Below are 21,964 nucleotides of genomic sequence, written 5' to 3' on the forward strand. Positions count from 1 at the left end.
GTGAAGTTATTTATCCTAAAGATTCGTACGCCTGCTTTATAATTGTCAGATGACTATGCAAATATTAGCAGTGACATGACAACAAATGACATTCCCCCACGTATGGAAATGAAGCAGAATCTAAATTTACAAACCCCTCATTTTCATTATTCATCTAAGCCTAATCACAAGCACTGGGAAATATCACTGTAAAACCCAGTGAGTGCTTTTTTTCTGAACTGAAAATCAGGGGGCTGTTTCCCTGCTCTGACAGCACGCTGAATTTAGCACACACTGCTCCCGGTGTGCTCTCTGAAATGGATCATCTGAGTTTCTGGGGCACTGATGCATGACAGCCCTGAGAGTGATGCTCCATGAGAAGCACCGCTCCTGAAAGGAACAGAAGCCGGCACAATGGAGCCACTGATTAGGGAGAACAATCATGGAGGATTTCCTATTATGCCAAGCTCCAGAAGGAAACGGTAAGCAACGCAAAGGAAATGAGTGCATTTGCTCAAAATGAAAAGGTCAGCCAGCCACAAATTTTCAGCTTTGATATACACATAACATTTCAACTCCCATTTTTATCACAAATTATAGCTTCCCAAGGTCCTCAGGAAGTTGACAGGGAGATTGTAAGGTTATTGGGTGGTGTGAGAACGGAACTAACTATGATTTACAAACTTGTCATTGCAGCATATCCACTTCTGTGTAGTGAAGAACAAAGCAACCACCCTGGCAGCATCCCTTTTGCATCTTCATCACACAGTTTTAAATAGCAGCTCCTGTCAGTACCAGAGAGAGTCAGAACCTCCCCCTCGAAGCCTCTGCAAAGCCAATTTAACAGAATACAAAACGGACAGGCAAAAGCTGGGACCCTCCTGTGAATTGCAACTCTACACAGGTTCTGCCAGATGCTCGTTCACATCAACATCACTCAAAGTTAAATAGCAATGACTGTAAATACAACAAAATCTTTCATGCAAAATGTTGTTACATTGGGAAAAAAAAAATCATACAGGACTCCTGGGTTCCATCCACAATATTTCCACCACCTCCCTATCACAACTTAATCTCCCCCAGCCTTAATTCCTTTGTTTATAAAATGGAAACAATAACATTTAGCTTTCTGTCGTGGGCCATCGTGAGAAGTGGTGAATCTTCACTGCTTGTCTGAAAGAAAACCAAATTAGTATTGCCTGAACAAATGGACTATTTCTATTAATGAAATAGTACCAATGGGATTCATCTTATTTCGTTTATGGCCCATCTTTCCCAGCTTTTGCACTGCTCTAAAAAACAACTCTAAACTCTTTGTGTCAAGCGAAAACAGCCACTGAACATGTCATGATGCAGGTGTAAGGCAGTTTTATGTGTTTTTAGCTAAGGAAGCACACAGCACACAGAGCGAAACCATGGCACTGCTGAAGTTAATGGGAATACTCATAGCATATGATACAAAACAGCTCTTTGTACAGCATCTATTGTATCTCAAGAGCCTCACTGAGACATAACTGAAATACCAAATCAGAAAGACTTCCAAACACTTCCTCAAGATGAGACTGGTAGGACAAAATTTCAGTCTGTGGTACTTGAATGTATAATGAAAAATCCATTAGTGACTCACTTTTTCTAAGGACAGAAGGCAGCATACCTTATGAGTCAGCTTTCTGCTGAGAAAAAAGTCCTACCTTCAATGGAGCAGGAGCTACACCACTGAAAAGAGCTCAATTATTAGCCATTACACTGTGGAACAGGTAATGAAAAGAGCAAAAATATATGAAGGACTCAGCCCATGGAGGAACTCTTAGCATCATAAGACTGACCTTTAAATTCAGTGAAAAATTAGAGTTGAATCAATTCATCACCTGTCTGGAAAATTTACTGCAGGCTTCTCTAGAAGCCAAAGCACACACTGATGCTGTGGCTACAATACTAACATGAGAAGGGTTAAAACAGGTAGGACTGCTTGTCGCACATAGATGTCTGAATCAATTAGAAAAGGGAAAAAAAATGAAACAAAGGTAACAAAGCAAATGTACTGAGCACTATCAATTTAGGACGACTGCGAGGGACATGAAATATTTTGTAGAGTGTATCAGTCAGATAATACCTACAGATAAAAAACCAGAATCAAATATAAGAGGAAATGTGCTGAATACTGACCAAAAAAAAAATTATATGAGCTCTGAAATGATTTGAGAGAAGTTACTTGCATCTCCCTGAAGAGAATTGCATGGAGTAAATGAAGAGAGTCACTCATTTGTGAGCTCTGGGCTAGCAAGGTACATTTTTTTCCATCTCTCACTTCAGCTCCTAAGTCCTTATTCAAGCACAACTCCCACCAGAGTCAATTAAATCTTCCTTCTGATTTGAAGCAACATAACCGAGGCAAGAGAAATCCTTTCAAGTTTGTCAGCTTTTTCACACCTTTTGGCTCCTTGCAGTCATCTTCAGCAGCTGACCTATCTGCTCACCATACACGTACATGAGTCATGGCATCCTAGAAATAAAACAGCTAAAGAGGTCAACATTTTGGAGGCTGGCATTCTCTCTCAGATTAGTTTTACACTAGATTAATTCCACCGTCTTCAGTAAACTTCAGCGTGATTTTTGCATGGGTGAGTCAGGGAGTTTGGCCTTCTACCTGAAATAATCTATGGCTTTGGAGAGACACACAATTCAACTGTGCTGCTTTTTCACGCTTCCACTCCTCCTCAGGGCTCCTGCCTGGGACACGCTGCCTACACAAGGCTGTTGAGACAGGGAATGCAGCATCAGGCCACTCAGCATCAGGGCTTTTTCTCCTGCTTTGGATAAGTTAAATTAGTTTCTTAGCTATATCAGACGTGACCCATAAATCTTACTAAGACTCTAAAACTGATTTATTTCCAGTGAGAGAACACTCTGCTTAAATTCAATATTTCCCCCTCAGAACCCACAATCAGTGGCTCAATCACTTTTGCAATAAACAGGAAAATGCAACAGAAGATTTTCTCCAGGCGTTGCTGCTGGGAAGGAATCTTCTGTTCCAGGGGCTCACTACCAGCTCTGACCTTTTGCCCTCTGTGGGGTAACCCCAGTCAGCTTACCCCATTTCCCTGCCCTGCCTCGCAGTCAGAGGGGACACGGGAACGCAACGTCACTGACGTGAACTTTACGTGGCCCTGCTGGCACACGGGATGAAACGCAAGAGGTTCCCCATTTACATAAAGCTCCAGTCATGACTCATCTCTGTCTTCTGCAGCTCCAGCTTGTCACTCTGACGAGCCTCCGGATGGCAAGTGAAAACGCACCGTGCCGTTTGTCGTCGTACGCTCCCAGCGTCGGCCCTGGCTGTTCCAGCTCCTGCTGTGGGGAAACAGCAAAATGTAAAATGTGCACAGAAAATTTCCCTGCAGCGTGGGAAAGTCTCGTGTCTGGCTTCTCGTACTTGGTTATTTGTCAACCCACGTTGTCACGAGGCAACACCTCAGCTTCAAGCCTTTGCTAACGCTGAGTGGTTGAGTGTCCATCAAGTGTCCATCAAACCTCTGTCCTCCTGGAGGAAGGCCTTACGCTAATTAACATAATGATTTACACAATTTCCCAAGCAGAAAACTAAGTCCGGAGGGCTCTCGGCTCAGAACTGCTTAGAAAATTGGCTCAGAGCTGGGAAGAGGACTGAGGGATGTGGTCCTGTACATCAAACCAGTGGTCACTCAACCGACAGCATCTCTCTCCCTGTCAGCACAAAAGGCACAAGTCTACAACAGTGGGATTAGGTACATGTCTGCTGTAACTCCCCTGGACAAGAGTGGATTTCAATCTTTTTAAGCTGTTAAGTTTTAGGCTTAAGGAGTCAATCTCTCTGGATAGCCTGTGTTCTCCATGGAATGAGGTTACTGCTCTGAGTTGCCTCTGGAGGAAACCTTTCCCTGCACATAGGCCTGAGAGGGAATCTAGGAAAATTGGTTTCATTAGGCCAACGTTAACCTTTGCAAATGCCCTTGTCATGAAGTTTTCATTTTCCTGACGCTGTTCACACGACTGTCACTAGCAAAAAACATCCACTGATATGGAAAAAGGACATCAGGGAAATTCCATTGGAATAAGTAGAATTGGAAAGTTCTCCCCTTTTTCTTTTTTTGGCATAGGGTTCTTCCCATGATGATTTCAGGGAAGAGAGCATGTGAGTAAGAAGATGAGGAAGGGACAGGGAAACACCAAATACTTTGAGTGTAACACCCTCAAAGACTGGATAAAATTTGAAAATAGTTACCGTAGAATGGAAACATTTGGGATGGTGAGTGGAAGAAAGTGAAACACAAATTATGAGAGACTCATATTTCAGTGCTGGAAAAATCACGATGAACAGGACAGTCACCTTTATGTGTTTGTTATACCCATACTATGAAGCCAACCAAAAGGGAAGGGGGCTAAATATTGTATCCAACCCCATGTGCCAAGGTTTACTACCTTGGGCTCAATTCTGAGATATACAGAGACCCATAACCTGTATATACATTTCAGACTGAGAACAGGCCAAAGAATTTCCCTGGGCATTATAATTTTGGCAACCAATATTGCAGAATGATAAAATATGAACTTCAAGAGAGTGGAATATGGATATTGTCTAGGCCTTCTTACTCACAGAACCTCACCAAATACCTGTAGATTGCGTGTCAGATAATCACAATCTGCTCAAGTCTCTAACAGAGCAGCCTCTAGCAGCCTCTGACCCCAGAGATGAAAGGGTACAGACATCTTTACACCATAGGATGCACCAGAGCCAAACTACATTAACTTATGGCAGCTAAGATTAATGTTTGGAAGTAGCCCAGTCTCTGAGTCAGACTGATCCTTTCCATTCCTAAACTTTAAAGTGCCAGGAAAAAAGTTAAAAAGTCCAATTAAAATAAATCCTGGCTAACTCCAGGCTTATCATCACAGCATGAGAAGGGCAGGATTTTGTTTTTTCTTCTGCAAGAAACTTGAGCAAGAAACCATAAAGTGGCCTCACAGGAGACAGGGTGAAAGGGGTCTTCTTTGTCAAGGGTGAAATCTGGAGACTGCTGGGCTTGGCTTCCTCTAAAGGACAGAAGAGTTTGCTGGAAGTGTTTATCTGTTACTTTGTTCAAGTCACTTTGGTTTAGTGATTTCTGATTTTGCACATTGTTGTTTGAAAGAGACCCTTCACTTGAGCTTAATTTTTGATGACTCAGCTCCCCAGGCACATCTCCTCTTAGCTTCTGCCATAAGCTGAAACTTATCCTCACCTCTAAGTTCCTGCACCAGCCTGTCTATGTGTCTGCTTTCCCTTGTTCCCTGTTCCCTAAATCATACCCTAACAATGACACTTCGAAATTGCCGAGTCCATGAGCTCCAGGTGACACCAACACAAGGCCAGGGACAACGATTTCTGGCTTAATTCATCAGAGGGTTAACAAAACCTCTTTATAAAAGATTTTCTCTAGCCACGCCCTGATTTCTGCAGCAGATTCTTTAGCACTGACAAAACCTCCCCAATCCACTGACCATCACAGCCCTGCCAAGAGACCAAGTGAGAATGAGGAAAACACAAGTCCCACTTGCAGGCGAGGCAGCAATTAAAAGTCCATATCCTTACTACGAAAAAGATGAAAAAACAGGTATATACCTCTTGTCTGTAATGTCCCACTGGGCTTACTCAGCTCCCTGAACGCTACACAATATCTGGAGGAAACTACTGAGAATGCTGATAAGGCAGCTGAGAGGACATGCCAAAAGTCAGTCAGCGAAGTGCTATTTGACATCTCACGCACACTGCCCGCTCCAGTGGGCCCAGGGATGGGTGAGAACCTGCTCAGCTGCAGCAGCAGCACTGGCTGCCCCCTGAGTGTGGCAGTAGGGTTTGGCAAGTCTTCCAACAAAACTTCCACCGCCTTGTTGGAAAATTCCTCCTTGCCAAGGTTTTGTTTTGGTCAACTTGTTTACTGCCTGAGGGTGCTGCTGTGCCCTCACATACCAATTCTCTCTTAAAAAGCTGGTTTCCATGTATTGCTGGCCACAGGAGAGCATTCCCTCGTGCTAGACCTGAGCACAGCCTAACTTGCATTTGGGTGCCTGAGCTGGCTTCCACAGCTCATACCTAAAGAAGTCACCCATTCTGAGGTCAGTCTTGATGCAACGAGTGAGGCACAGCAATCCCAGTCCCCGCTGAGCTTGTGCACTGAGTGCCCACGGAGACCGTGCCGATGCAGTGTCTCTGGGAGAGATCCAAAATAGCACTCAGGCACCAAACTGCAACTTCTGCAGACTGCTGGCGCCTGTGCTCATGAGAGCAACCCAGGAAAGCTCTGCCTCCCCTCCTCAGCTACGTCAGATGCTGTAAGTGCCTACAGCTTCTGGGGAAAGCTTCCTGAGGCGCCACGAGGTCTGGCGCCTTTTTGTGCCCAGCTGCTCTGGGTGGGCTAAATTCTGTCATCTACTTCTTGCCTAAGTCCACCCAGAACTCAGGTGGGGGGTTTTGCCCATGAAGGTCTTTAAGGACTCAATTTCCCAGGCATGCTGTACACAGCAGAATGGAACTCTCAGGAGCACTTACAGGTATCTAACATTAGTGAGTCACGGACCCCAACACCAGTATCCGACTACTGTCAGTATTGTCACTGTTTCCCAGCTAAAAGCCCTAACCAGTCACTCTATTCTGACAACAGAAATCTTGTGCTCCTGGTTAAACTGTGGCTCAGCTTTCAGAAGCTGGGCAGAGTACATTTTTATCCCTTCCCTGCATGCCCTCAGGTTTCTCAGGGCACTCCCCTTTCAAAGGTCCAGCATTGACTTCCAGGGCAGCGCTCTCCAGCACTTGGTGAGTATTTAAAGCAGAGGGATGGCTCATCTGCCAGGCATATTTTCAATGACAGGACTAATTTAGAAGTTGATGTCAAATGTGTTACTTAAACCCATAAGCAAACACTTTTTTGGTCCTGTATGAGTTCCACAGTGAGATATCCATAGGTCCCCTTCTCCTGAGCATGTTCTACTGCCTGATGTAGGCATCTCACCACTCAGAAGACAGGTTAAGGGCACTCAAACCCTGAGAATCTGAGCTATTCCTCTCCAGTGTACAGGGAATTTCAGGCATTTAACTCACTTGAGAGCATTATGCCTTTGAGAATCAGATTCTAATCCTCAACTCTCCCTTGCTGCTAATCCCAAATCTCTTTGAGATCTGACCCTCTTAGTGTTCAAAGTTCTCTATTACAGGACTTCACCCTAGTTAACTGTTAACTTGCATTTGGCCATGACCTTTGGTCAGGTGTTTGCAGTCTCCTGAATTACACTAAACACTCACCAATACAGGGTGCTCTGAAAGCATGAGGTAAGCCTTGACAGGAGCTAAAACTTCCTTGTGGAGTTCATTTCCGTAGTGGAAAAAGAAATCAAACACAAATTATTCTGCTTGCTGTGACTTTCCATTGTAAATTCCTTGCATCCAAAAGGTGCGAGGAAACGAACTTGAAAGCAGACAAAGAGAAATTGTATTAAAACCAGGGTAAATTTTCTAGGGGCTTTAAGAGTGGCAGATTCCTCTCAGCATTGCCCAACAATGTGCTTGCTCATTGTCATAAGACAAGGAAGAGGCCACATGGCTGCACAGACCCCCTTCTCCATACTCAAACATACACATGGCAGTTGTGTCCAGCCCTGTGATCCATCAAATAATTAGATTATTTCTTCTGCCTATTGAACAGGAAGAAGAGAGATTGTTGTTATATCTTCCAAAGGAAAAAGCTCAGCTAGTCAATAAAGAAGGAACTTACAAAGTAAAATGAGTAGATACAAATTCAGTCTACTATGTTTTTTATGTCAAATCTCACAAAAATAGATGGACAGCATAACATATGTGATAATGATAACACATACTATACTTAATGACTAAAGTTCTTTAAGACAACACTTCAAGACTGCTTTTTTGTTCCCTGGAATTTGGAAAGTACTGCCAACATGTAGCTTACCAAAATCCTAAGAGGAAGGGCTGAACTTTCATTACTGATTATACTTAGCACAGCACTTGTATTTGAATTCTTCACCTCCATAAGCATCCTGTTCCTTCAGAAAGATTTCCTCACACGCTGTTATTTATATTTTTAAAATGCCTTATAACATTTTCTCTTCATTCTCTGCAGTGTTTTTTCCTTTTCCTGAACGTGCAGCCAGCGACACACCCTGCAGAACACAACACACAATCAAGCACACACGCCCTGCAGAGCAATGCGCTCACTCCAATTCCCAGCCCACCCTGACACCAGTGCTACAAGCATATCCTGTGAATGAAAGCACGGGGGGAAATGTCCTGGGGTGGGCCCTGCCACACAACATCCCCCAAAAAGCCACGGTTCAGCTGGGAGCAAACACACCTCGGGAGCAGAAAGGGTACAAGTGAATAAGCACTGCACCTTCTGTAACAGTCACTGCACATTCCCAATTGATGAACGAAGCCTAATTGACCTAAACGATGACTGTATGTACCCAGCTTTACCTTTAGCAAACAACGCTGCTCATAACCCAGTCACAGCACGGTTCCCAGTGCAAGAGATGTAGCATGAGCCAGAGGCTAAAATAAAACTCAGCTGTGTGTAAGGAATCACAAACAAAACAAAAGATGAAACCATATATGAGTGTCACAGAATGTTCTATGATGCTGAACAGGTAAGGATCAAGGTTACACTTTTCTGGGAAAGAGGAAACTTTGAGATTAAAAAATAGAGATAAGCAAAATTCATAGATTCAAAGAATCATAGAATATCCTGAGTTAGAAGGGACACACAAGAAGCATCCAACTCCTGTCCCTACACAGGACACCCCAACAATCCCCCCCTGTCCCTGAGAGCGTTGTCCAAATACTCCTTGAGCTCTGTCAGCCTTGGGGCTGTGACCACTGCCCTGGGGAGCCTGTTCAGTGCCCAACCACCCTCTGGGGGATGAACCTTTTTCTCATATCCAGCCTAACCCTCCCCTGGCACAGCTTCAGCTGCTCCTTTGGATCCTGTCACTGGTCACAGAGAGCAGAGTGGTGCTGTCCCGTCCACTACCCTTTGTTAGGAAGTTGTAGAAAGCTGTGAGGTCTCCCCTCAGTCTCCCCTTCTCCAGGCTGAATTATCAATGATTAATATAAACTCTATAAATTAATATTAATATAAACTCTATTAATGTGAAGTTAAAACTAAAGAATAATGTATAATCTAGAAATTAAAAATATTTCAGAAACCTGAAGGTGAATCATTTAACCTGCATAAACAAATTTATGAAATACATATCCAGGAAGATGATTCAAACAAAGCACTTTTTGGCCACTTTTTTTTTTAATAGGAAGGAGGTACCAGTTTTGTTGTTGTGAAGCATTAGTTAGGAATCCAGATAGAGTCATCCATGATCTGATTTGTCTATAAGAAAGTGAACTGGAATGAGGAAAATATTCCTTTTTTTGCATGAATTATGAACATAGAATTACGAATGAAGGGATTTGTTTGCTAATTATAGAGCTGAAGCTGATCTTACTCTGTAGTCTTAGGTGAGTCAATTCATCCCCCTGCTTTGGTTTCTTCTTTGTTAAATAGTTCTGAAAATACTGACTTACTGATTTCAGAGTAGCAGTTTGGCTCAACTGATGTTTCTAATGCAATTTGAAGAGAAACGATAGTTTTAGGTCTACAGTTGTCAGGAAAGTGTTGGGTTTTGCTCACATGAAAAAGAAAGTTAACTTTTAAATCAGATGTCAGTATCAGTTTACTCTTCCCAGTTCTAAGGATTTGACAACCACCTCGAATAAGCCCCTTGCTTTTGGTTCCCTTTCTAACACACAACATGAGCTAAGCTGCCACACCCAGCTGGACTGCTGACAAATTCCTGTTCTTATCTCAAGCTCGATAGAAGCCTTATGTAATTAAACAGTATTGTGACGAGGGTCTTATCTCAGGGCATTAACTTCTTCTTCCCTTGGCAAGGATGTAAGTGAGCTGGACCCAACTGGAAAGGGGCTGTGAGCCCATTGCTTCTTCAGACTCTGACCTTTCAGTGGAAAATCAAATCTCCACAATGCGAGCTCTCGCTGCGTTGTGTTGTTGAGACTTGAGCCTGCAGGAGGAAAAACTCTTCAAGGCCACCTCCAGATTTGTCTGCTGCACAAGTGAAGAGCTTTTGTAAATCCTTCAGCACTCTCTTGGCTTCTGAGAGTTGGTGTCTTTGCACAAGACAGTTAATAACAGCTAATGATGTCGGGGCCTTGCCAGAAGCTAAACAAGCACTCGGTTGTGTAACTCTAACTCGATAGGCACTATTTGTTTTGGGTTTTTCCACCACAGATAGTACCCCCTGGCTATGCCAATGCAATTGGTTGACCTCATGAGAGATGAGAACTGTCTCATTAATTTCAGTGGGTTGTTCAGTTTTGGAGCACAATGGAAAGAGCAGCAGGATTCATGGCTGATCTGTTAGCAATCTGCTGAATACGCTTGCACACTGCGGTTGGACAATTTAGGTGTCTGAGATCAAAAAAAAAAAAAGAATTAGCTATTTTTATCTATTCCCTGGGGGCTTCTGAGGGATTATGCCATGTTATCTCATATTCGTGATTCCTCCAGCTTAGTTTTTTATACTCCCAGAGTGAATTATTTTATCTCCCTTTGAAAGACTATGGCACTGATGAACAATTCTGACTCTTTGGTAAATTCAATCTGAATTTCTTTTTTTACCCAGGTATGTTTCTAGTTTGTGAGTGAAAGTTAAAAATGGAAAGATGTGCATCTCTAAGTAAAGACATGATGACAGCAGGAGGAAGAGGAAGAAAGCTGCAGAATCAATTAGAAATGCAGTATGTTGCACACAGCATATTTAGATTGCTGTCATTTCCCTCTTTCTCTTGCCCTGCTTTTAGACTTAAAAAGCAAGAGTAGCTGTACTTTGTTCCTGCACTGCAATCTAACGTGCACTGTATGTGAGTGGCAGCAATTCTGAATACAGCAGCAGTCATGCTACCTGCAGCAAAAAGTCCCTGGCGGATGCTACAAGGTGGTGACATTATTATGGGAAGGACCTGGGGTGGTGCATGAAGCAATGCAGGATTAACCATGTGGATTGCACTGAACCCAACAGGGATGCAAGAAAAAAGCATTCAGGCAAAATGGCAAGACTGGGGAAATTTCTCGCCTAATGAATGGGGAGCTCTTCCTTATTTAAATTCCCTTGCTCCAATAAAATTGCAAAAAAAGATTTTCAAGAGCAAGTGAAAGAGCCATGCTGGCACCAAAGGAGCTCATTATAGAATCATAGATGGCCTGGATTGGAAGGGACCTTAAAGATCATCTGGTTCCAACTCCCTGCCACAGGCAGGGACACCTTCCACTAGACCAGGTTGCTCCAAGCCCCGTCCAACCTGGCCTTGAACACTTCCAGGGATGGGGCAGCCACAGCTTCTCTGAGCAACCTGTGCCAGGGCCTCACCACCCTCACAAATCCTTCTAAATCTAAACCTACCCTCTGTCAGTTTGAAGGCATTCCATTCCCCCTTGTCCCGTCACTACATGCTCTTGTAAATAGTCTCCCATCTTCTGCTGGGCAGGGTATGTGGAGGTGCAGGGTTGGGTGCTCCTCCTTCCTTCCTGGGCACTTGGAAGCGTGATACTTTCTCCAGGTCTGTCATCGTGGCTTGGCTCTGTCTCCAGACACGGATCATGCCACATTCACACACACAGGTCGTTACTATTGCGATGCTGAGGATGCAAAAGATGCCCAACAAAGCCTGAGGTAGTGCACCCATGTGAGTGGCCACGCTCTGGCCTGGGGGCCTGGGCAGTCCCGCTGGGCTGGCGGCCGCAGCTGTGTCCACAGGCAGTGCAGGAGGGCTGCCAGGAGCTGAGGGAATGTGGGCAGCAGCTGTGGACAGCCTGAACACTGGGCTGAGCCTGCTCCACTGGGCATCATCAGCAATGGGCAGACCCAGCCCTGTGGCAGGTGCTGAGAGGGTCTGTGGGCACCAACAGGGCCCTTGGGATGCAGTGAGGGGACAGTGGGGCTGAGCTGTAGGACACCTCGGAGTGCTCCCTGTGCTCAGCATTTCCCACTGTGCTGGGCATTGGTGAAGCCACAGCTCTAATGCCATGTCCAGTTCTGGGCCCCTCATTGCAAAGGAGACACTGAGGAGATGGTGTGTCTTCAGAGGGCAGCGGAGCTGGGGAAAGGTCTGAAGAGTCAGTCATGAGAGGAGCATCTGGGGGGCTCAGCCTGGAGAAAAGGAGGCTCAGGGGGGACCTTCTCGCTCTCCACAACTCCCTGACAGGAGCGGGGAGCCGGATGGGGGTCACTGTCTTCCCCCAGGCAACAAGTGGGGAGAGGAAATGGCCTCAAGCTGTGCCAGGGGAGGGTCAGGTTGGACATCAGGAGGAATTTCTTCACAGAAAGGGTGATTAGACATTGGAAGGGGCTGCCCAGGGAGGTGGCGGAGTCTCCATCCCTGGAGGCGTTTAAGGCAAGACTGGACGCGGCACTCAGTGCTCTGCTCTGGTTGACACGGTGGTGGTCGGCCACAGGTCGGACTCGACGATCTCGGAGGTCTTTTCCAGCCTGAACGCTTCTGTGATTCCGTACTGACAGCACCCGCGGGGCTGAGCGGGGCACCCCGCGGTGCCGGCAGGGCACTCCGACCCTCAGGCACTGAGGGGACCCGGCAAACTCGGGGCGGGGAGAGGGCGTCCCAGGGCTCTGCCGCACCCCGCACCCCGCACCCCGCTCCCGTAACCCGGCGGCGGAAGCCCCGGCCGGCCCGGCCGCCCAATGGGCTGGTGCTGCGGCGCCGGGGCCGGGGCCGTCACTTCCTGGCCCTGCGGCGGCGGCGGCAGCGAGGCGAGAGCCGGGGCCGGGGGCGGCGGCGCCCGCAGCCCGCCCGCCACCAACATGCCCTTTGACTTCAGGAGGTGAGTCGCGACAGCGCCCGCCCGCCCCGCGGGGACCGGCCGCGCCCGCCCTCCCGCCGCTCCCCGCCCGGTGGGCAGGGAGGGATGCACGGATGGATGGATGGATGGATGGATGGATGCACGGATGGATGGATGGATGGGTGGGTGGATGGGTGAAGTAGGTGTGGGCAGGGAAGGGCCGTGGGAACGGGGAGGCTCTGTCCAACGAGCGGCTGCTGTGCCGCAGGGCGGCTGTGCAAAGCCAGAGGGGGTGTGTGTTGTTTGGGGCTTCCCCGGGGCAGGACCTCGGGGGTGATGGATGTGCATGTCCCGCGGGACCTCGCAGTGGGTATCGGGGTGAAGGGGCGGGGACCCTGCTCCTCCCGCAGATCCTTGGGGTCCCACGGCAGCTTCACGGGGTCGCGGTGGGGCTCCCACAGAGCTTTAGGGCATCACTCCTTGTGGTGGAGCTCCCACAGCATCTTGAGGGGGTCAGTGTGCAGAAAGCAGCACCATGTGTCTGACTGCTGGGAACCAACATTGGCGCGTCCACCTTTGGCTTTGCCATCCTGAGCAGGTGTGAGTTGTAGGATTTGGCCTTTCTGTGGGGCACCTGCATCCCCTGGGCCATAGCAGGCAGTGTCAGGTACCAAAGCAGAAGTGAAAAAGATCCTCTCTGACTTAAATGCAGCTGAAATAGCAACTATGGGTTCATTTTCTGTTTGAGCCATTCTTAAGCCAATGATTTGTAAGTTTCCAAGTTCAGAGATGCCGTGGGGAGAATGCACAGATGAGTTTTCTGGTGTAGATTTTACTAGAGGATTAATATTACAATAAAAAATACACACATTTTTGGGAATATACAGTGCTTTCCACGTAAGATCATCATGACTTGTACATGTGACCCCTTTGAGATGGCAGGGGGAAATGGTGATAATGCAGGTTTTTAGTTCTCCCAAACAAAAGTTGTGTGTTATATTTTTGCTGTAATTCTAAACCAGGCCTCTCATTTATACAGGCTGACAGGATCTTGTGTGATCCATGGGGCACTGTTGAACATGGAGGCAGTTGCTTCTGAATGAAAACTTGTTGAAGCTGGAAACAATATCTGCTGGATCATGTGGGATCTGGGGCCCAGAGCCTCGTTTCTGCTTTTGTATAAAATTTGATAGAAAAAGTCTTCTCAGCTTTGGAGACATTCTGCCAGCTGCGAATCTTATTACCACCTATTGTCAGACTTGTAAAATACGTGAACAATAAGGGACCCTGGGTTGTGGCTGTCACTTTGTAATAGCAGATAAAGCAAATGTTATTTCTGATGTCTTTGAAAATGTAATTTTTGTTGGGTCTCAGCATATGCATGTGGAAACACTGGCTCACCAAGAGCATAATCACCTTCAGAGACAGCACTAGTGCTTCACTTTGGAATGGAACAAAGACGTTTAGTAAAGACTGAATGGCAGGGTTTGTGTTAATGAGTTACAAAAAGAGCGGCATCAGTTCAGATCTGCATTTTAAAGATTCACAATTGCAAATAACTTCTTTGTCATTCAGACTGGAGGATTAGAAATAGACACTTCAAAGCTCTTTCTCAAATAACATAAGCTTGCTGAAGTTCAGCTATTCTGCAAAGATGAATTTTTAAAAGGCTGCTGTTGATAACAGGAATTTTATATTTAAAGTACAGAGAAACTAATGTCACGTGCAAGAAACCACTTTCCTGTTTTAGAAGCATGAACAGAGTTCAGGGCCAAAATGTTGCAAAGGTTAGAGCCCTTTTTAGCTGTTGTGGGTTTGTTCGTTGTGCAGTCAGTGGAACAAAATCTGCTGAGGCTGGAAAATTTTACTGTTGTAGGTGAAGTATGATGCATACGTTAAAAAAAATGTACAGGTACTTCCTGACAGCTCTAGAACATACAATACAGCGCTCTTAGACAAATGAGGTTAGCACCTTGAGTGAGTTTCTGAATGAAGAGGTGACGTTTCCATTGTGTGAAATACAAGGTTTTTCTCTCAGAGATTTCACCTGGATGTTCTCTGTGGCAGGTACAGTTTGACACCCTGTCTTTAGTACACACTTTGTAGTGGGTGTTATGCCTGTGTATGATTAGAGGTTTAGGTTGTTAAGAAACGTTTAGAAGTGCCCCTATATATCTACTAGTAGAGTCCCAAAATTCGGAGGTTCCAAGTGGAATGGAGTTGTGTTCTTCTGGAGGCCACAGATTTTCAAGGTCTGGGTTACTAATGCAGTTGAAGCAATCACTGTCCTTAACTGCTCTTGTCTGAAATTTGGGAAGGCAAGGTCTTGTTGTTGTATCCTCCCTTTACTTAGAGCTTTTATTTTTGATGTTTTAGAGTGGCAGGATATTGACAGCTGACATCAGGTGTAGAGAGGGGCATAGACCAGATAGAAGTTCAGGCCTCGAGCTCTGTTTCCACACAAAGTAGTTCTGGCAGGAGTAGGTTTCCAGAATCTCATTTAGAGACAACAGAAACGCCAATGACAAGTAATTAAAAAAGCCCACAATCAAAAATGTCCCATTCTTCACCAACTAAAAGGCAAAGAAAGCCTTTCCATTTATGGGACTAAATCTCTTCCCTCTGTCCTAGAGTCACAGGTTCATATCTGGCCTGACTGAAGAACCCAAAGTGCCTAAACATCTTTCTTGGAAGTTGTCTCCATCAGTTGATCTGAGCCATATTGGTTCATGCCATGGTTCCATATTGGAAGTAGCTTGTTTTATTACTTGTAATTTTTTGTACTTTTTTTTTTTCTGTAGAACTTCTTTTTCCTTGGCTTATTGGTAGTTCCCTTTACTAATACCAAATGCATTTAATTCATAAATAAAACAATATTATCCCAGTAATTTCATGTGAATAATAATCATTCCGTCCCAACTATCTTTAGGGTTTTAATAATACTTAGTACTTACCTAATGCTTTTCATTTTTCAAAGCCTTTCATTCATGCTAATCTCTCCACTCCTGCTGTGATGTTAGTATGAAACCAAGTTTTCAGCTTCCAAATTGGAGCTTTCAGTGCAGGTCTGTTCAGTGCATGTCACAAGACACCAGCCCTCCTACAGAATTCCTAAATCAGTTTCTATTTCCAGAAGGCCTGGTTCTTTCCTTTTTTTTAAAAAACCCATTTGGCTGAAAGAGGCAGGCAGATTTTTCCTTGTTTCCCATCCCCTGGTTCCTTAGAACTTGTGTCAGCAAAGCAGCTTCATACCTATTTTATTGGGCATTCTGAGTTGATCTCACTGGATCTGAAAGGGTATTTCCCCCTCAAGCCTTTAAGACCCAGTGTCACCTGCACACTTGCAGCATCTGAGGATGGTTAAAATCATAATTAGATTAAACTGTAAGCCTGGGTCATCTTGAATGGTGATTATGGGCCAGAAGGTTTCTCATATGTTGTGTGATCCAGTTAGCAGGAGGCTGAGTTGGTGCTGGGACTTCAGACTGCTTTGGTGTTGAGAATTACATACATGTACACATGTAAAAATAAGTTACTCCTTTGCAATGGATGTAGACATGATAGAAGAGAAACATTGCTGTGAGCTCTCTGACTTTGGTGGCTTTTCTTTGCACCTGCCTATTTGCATGAATGAGTTACTGATGGGTTTGTAAGATACTGAAACTTCTGAACTATTTCGGTAATTGCTTAGGCTGAGAAAAACTAAAATAGACCACTCTGAAATCAAGTTTTTGTTCTAATTCTGGGTAGTTCTCAGTTGTGCCCTAGCCATGTGTTTGGCTGAAAGTGGCAAATATCCCTGAGTCCTTATTTTGATATTTAACTGAGAAATTCACAATTCCTTTCCCACAATTAATCATTGTGATGTTTTCAGTAGGGATTTTTTGTTGGTGATGTTGATTGGTTGGTTTTGGGGTTTGTTTTTTTTTTTTTCAGTGTTATAACCCGTGTGAAGTAACAGAATGTTATATTCAGATTTTGGCGGTCATGGGAAAGGAGCCAGGCTTAAAAAGGATTTAGATTTAAATGCTGATTTAGTGTGGAAGGCAAAGACTCTTATTCCATCATTACAGTACAATGGGCCCTCACGGTCAGCTGTTCTTTGGCACATCTGTGATAAGTGGTGTTTTAATGTGGGTATTCTGATTCAGATATAAAGTACATTTTTATTTTTTGGGATACAGGCAGGTCTTCACTTCCGTTCCCGAAGATCTTTTTTAAATCAAGAAGCTGACACACATCCAACCTTATTTTGAGAGAGAGAGTATGTTTGGTTTTAAATTAGACCTAAGGGTTGTGATGGTGAATAGGCAAAGTGATGCTCAGACATCTGACCTGGAACAATTGTGGAATCAATTCCTGATCAAATTAATGAGGACAGACCAGTAGATTGATTATAGGTGATTTTGAGTCTGAGGAAAAAAATCTTTTTTGAACTAAGCAACCCCTTCGACAACTTCTCATTCACTTGTGAGCTTGAAGAAAATAACTTATTTTAGTCTTTAGTCTTCAGAAAAGAAGGAACAAAGTTGACTTCCATGATCCTATAATTTTCCTTTTGACAGGTTTGTGAGGTTCACAACTGAAAATCATAGAATCATAGAATCAACTGTGTTGGAAAAGACCTGAGATCATCAAGTCCAACCCTTGATCCAACCCCACCATGGTTACCACACCATGGCACTGATGCCACATCCAGTCTCACCTTCAAAACCTCCAGGGACGGTGAATCCACCACCTCACTGAGCAGCCCATTCCAATGTCTGATCACTCTCTCTGTAAAACATTTCTTCCTAATATCCAGCCTAAACCTCCCCTGGTACAGCTTCAGACTGTGCCCTCTCGTCCTACTGCTAGTTGCATGAGAGAAGAGACAAAATCTTTCTGTAGCCCCTCAAATCTCCCTTCAACTTGTCTGGGATTTGTTTGCCTTGTGTTTGAACGGTTGCCAATCATTATGCAGAAGTGGTGATGCTTTGGCATTGACTAATAAATATGAAATGTTAGGGGAAATGTACATGTTTGCTCAGGAATTTTCAATTGCAGTGTGAACCAGCGCTGTGTTTCCCTTCGGATCCGGGTGCTTTGTGCTCCGTGCACCTGCTGGCACCTTCCCAGCACCTCCTTTAACTGGCTGCATCGACACACACTCCTTCATTTGGCAGAATTACTTGCTGAACTTTAGAGGAGAGGCACGGTGAGCTCATTTGTGAGCAGGTGCACGGTGGCGATAGCAGCAGGGAGGCGTGTTCTTGGCTGAAACAGAGCAGGGAGGATGAGAGAAGAACTAACAGCTCAGACTGGCTGGTGTGGCATCTCCTGATCTGATGGGTTGTGCTACTGGTTTGTGCAAGCAGTGGCACAGCAAAAAGGACTGAGTGTGCCCTGTGCTGAGATGTGCACAGTCACTGGTGCAGCCACAGGCGTTGCCACTTGTAGTGGTTTGGTTCACAGTCTTAAATCCTGTATGTGATGGAGCTGGTAGCCAGCAGTCCCTAAATTAGTGTCTACACCAATAACCAGTGGCCTAGCACAGCTGTGTGTTGGGTAGTTGCCTCTCTGTGCTCTGCAGGACTCGCATTTTCTCTCTGGCTGCTGAGGTGATATCTGAGTTCTCCAAAGTGCCTGTAACTGCAAGTGAATTTCATCCTGAACTGCAGCCAGGTCTGGCGAGCAAGCTCCAGTTCACATTGTGCAATGTCGCTGGTAAACAACCCTTCCAAGTGGTGTTGCTGCCACCTTATGTAATTACCACAGTGGTTTTGGTGCCAGGCAGTACCATGACTAACTTTGTTTCAACAATAGCCCTTTGAGGGCACCTGAGAAATTATTCTGCAGTCACAGCAGTCAGATGGGCAAGCAGAGCTGTACAGACAGAGTCTGTTGATGTTTGTGCCACAAATAACTGATTATAGCATGCATGTATGTAGATATTTCTTCCTAAGCCTCCCTAAAGCATAATTTCTCTTGAAATATAGTTGGAGTAGAGATTTTTTCCTGAGTAAGGATAGAAATATTAAGGTCTGTCTTTGTAGGAGAGTTCTGTATTGTTCCTTCTGAGCTTTAACTGTCCTCCTTTGTTCAGTCCTTGGTGACACAGATGCTTTCTTCATGCCATCATAGTTCACTGCTGTGAAAATGTCTGAATCACACTGTAAACAGAGCTGAAGCAATACCACCAGCGTGGACTGGGAAGCTGTGGACGTTGTTGAGCTTGTATTTTGAAGAATGTTTGTGTATTTTTTGGGCATGTAATTCAAATGGTGGAGGTGGTGAGAAAAGAATAGTCTTGAAATGAATGAAGAAATGGTGGAACGGTCTTGTTTATTTTGTCTTCTATCCAAGCACAAGCCCTGAACTATTGTCTAGGTATTCCTGTACAGAGCCAAATACTCTCAAAATGGAAAACTTGTTCTGCCAAAGCATTAACCACAGTCTTTCCATGACAAAATCTTGCTTATACTGAAATGTTTGAGTATTTTAATAGTAATCATGGCAGACACACACACTTTAGACTGTACTCTGTGTGACAGTGTGACTTGCTGTGTTTGAACTGCGTGTGTTTGGATATTTGCTTTTCTGTTTGTTTTTTTAAGGATGTTTCCACATGAGATGTATTTAGTATAGTTCAGAGAAACCAGAAAGATTGACATTTAATAGAAGAACCTTCAAAATGCCCTGTTAATGCATGCAGGCAAGTATAACTGCTGACAGGATTTCAGGAGGTCATGGCTTCTTACTGTTTATTTAACAATCATATCCCAGGGCAGATCATTTGGCTTCCAAATTGCTGTCCATCTCTGTAGACCACTGGGTGCTGTGAATAAAGCAAGCCCACCAGTTCAGCCAGTAATGTAAATATGATTTTGTTTTCTGATAAAGATGAAGTCTCAGAGCCTCGCTCAGATTCCCTGGGACTCTAAATCAACTGTGACCCTGTTGCATTGAAATCTTATTCTGGTTGCTGCATTATAACAGGTTGTATCTGGACTAAAAATCACTGGTAAACCTGATCCCCAACTATAAGTTGCAGCTCTTGGGTCTGCATCAGTTATGTTTTTCTACTGGGGTAACATCCATACAGGTATTTCCTGGAAACTGCCTCAGAACCAGGAACTTCACTTGGAAGCCAGATGATGCAGGAGAGTTTTAAGTTACACTTACGTGCAAATAAAAAGTGGGACCGAGTTGTAAAAGCATGTACAGGAATTCTTGTTTCCTTAGACTGGAATTCAAATAGGAGAACCTGAGCTGGTCACTGCAGGTTTTTATTCATATTCTGAAAAAGTACAATATATTTGAATCCTTGATTGATGCTTTGGGAAAGCACTTTTGTCCCTAAATCTTGTGTATTGATGGATTTTGTCCTATAGAAATTACTTTGGAGGAGTAGGAAGACTTGGTTGTGAGCGAATGCCAATGCCTGCTCTCCCGAGTCAGGGTTCTGCTGCTCTTAACCCCTGGCAGCTTTAGGCAAGTACCAGTTCCTGTCTGAGCCTCAGTTACTGAATTGTTTCAAGGGAACCTTCCTGTGCTTGCTCACTCTGCAGAGCAGTGGTTGAACTGGACTGGTCCAACCTGAGACTGTGAGCCTTGGTGATGTCCAGGAGTTTCCCTTATGGAGCTGGAGAAATCTCTTTCATGCAGTAGGATATGGATTGGTCTGTGCACTTTTGAGGGAAGCTTTATGAATATGGAGTTGTTTCCTTCACACATCCCTGCCTCGCCCCTTTTTCCTCCCTTTCCCCAGATGTTTTATTTGTTCATGTTCTTTTGTATCAACCTCTGATTTTTGTGCTGAGCAAGTGCAGCTGGGACTTAAACCAGAAAGTAGCTTCCACAAATAAAATTTACATGTTTCTAATGCTAATTTTATCTTGTCAGATGTTGTTTCAAGGTGTTCAGTAGTTCAGGGCAGCAAGAGAGTCTTACTGTTCTGTGATTCCCAGAAGCTACGGGAAAGGCTACAATACAACTCTTTTTTTTTTTTCCATAGCTCTGCCTGGATTATGCTCTAAGTTGTGTGTAGGGAACTTCTTGGAAATCACAGTCCAATTTTGAAGTTTGTTCAGTGTCTGTTGGAGATCAGGACTGCTGTTTGTGGGGAGGGCTGAGGAGCTGGCCAGTAAGGCCAGTAGCCTGGCAACACTGGGAACCAGCAGCTGTGGGCAGTGAGTTGTTGGACATTGGAATGGAATGCCCGGGGAGGTGGTGGAGTCCCCATCCCTGGAGGGGTTCAGGGAATGACTGGATGTGGCACTCAGTGCTCTGGTCTGGCTGACAAGGTGGGGATGGGTCACAGGTTGGACTCAGTGATCTTGGAGGTCTTTTCCAATCTCAGTGATTCTGTGAATGTGGCAGGAGGCAGAGGAACCCTGAGCTGGCGAGTCTGATACTGGGAAAGGGAGAGATGTTCAGGACTAAGGGTCTCCAAAAGGATGGAATGGGTGGTGGTGTGATGGTGGGAGGTGGTGGGTTGTGCTGGGGAGCTGCAAGAACAATAATCTCTGCGTTTATAGTTTGCTTATGACATTCAAGTATCTGAACAATTTACTTAGTTTGGGGAGCAGCCGTGTATGTTAATCCTGATTCCCTCTGATCTCCAGAATATACTGCTCCCACTCAGGAGCACAGTGACTCTTGTTCATAGTCCAGAGAAGGGCTGGATCCTTTTGAATACCAGTCCCCTTACTTGAACATTTTTTCTTCATGACACTTTTCTCCTGTTTTGATGAAGCAGAGTATAATTTGTTCACTTTATTAAAAATACATTTCTCTTCCATCCTTCATTTTGACACCTGCTTCACTGCTTAAAAGGAAATAAAATGCTTGCTGGCAAGACTCCACCTTTGAGTATTTTGAGATTATACTTTCCTCCTCCTCCTAATTGCCTTTGAAATATGTTTGAGGCTAACATTTTATCTGGAAGGAAAAAAATAAAGTGATGTACCGCTTCCTGTTTTCCATTCTTCAGTGTCACCTAAAATAGTTGCAGCTTTGGCATATTTCAGCAATAGCAATTGTTGTGTGTGTTCTTGGGCAGCAGAGAACAAGCTTAATATGCACAAAATTTAGAACATAGTTGACAAAAAGGT

General features: G+C 44.7%; 1 protein-coding gene and 1 long non-coding RNA gene across 6 annotated transcripts in view; one reads left to right on the plus strand and one right to left on the minus strand.

Moving 5' to 3' along the window:
* Positions 1-21,964, minus strand: part of LOC126638554 (uncharacterized) — a 1,011,613-nt gene that overhangs the window by 474,502 nt on the left and 515,147 nt on the right. The window contains exon 1 of one of the 5 annotated variants that reach the window (XR_007628624.1): positions 11,338-11,358. The exons of the other annotated variants lie outside the window; for them this stretch is intronic. This is a non-coding gene — a long non-coding RNA (uncharacterized LOC126638554). Of the gene's footprint in view, positions 1-11,337; positions 11,359-21,964 lie in introns of those variants that run through there. 5 annotated transcript variants of the gene reach the window in all.
* ERGIC1 (endoplasmic reticulum-golgi intermediate compartment 1) overlaps positions 12,757-21,964 on the plus strand; it is a 60,638-nt gene continuing 51,430 nt past the window's right edge. Inside the window, exon 1 of the mRNA XM_050312512.1 lies at positions 12,757-12,911. Coding sequence (XP_050168469.1) covers positions 12,772-12,911 — 140 coding nt within the window. The 5' untranslated portion in view covers positions 12,757-12,771. The remainder of the gene's footprint in view (positions 12,912-21,964) is intronic.

The sequence above is a fragment of the Myiozetetes cayanensis genome, unplaced genomic scaffold (genome assembly GCF_022539395.1).
Source record: "Myiozetetes cayanensis isolate MyiCay16 unplaced genomic scaffold, myiCay2020 scf17, whole genome shotgun sequence".
In the NCBI taxonomy this organism is placed as follows: Eukaryota; Metazoa; Chordata; class Aves; order Passeriformes; family Tyrannidae; genus Myiozetetes; species Myiozetetes cayanensis.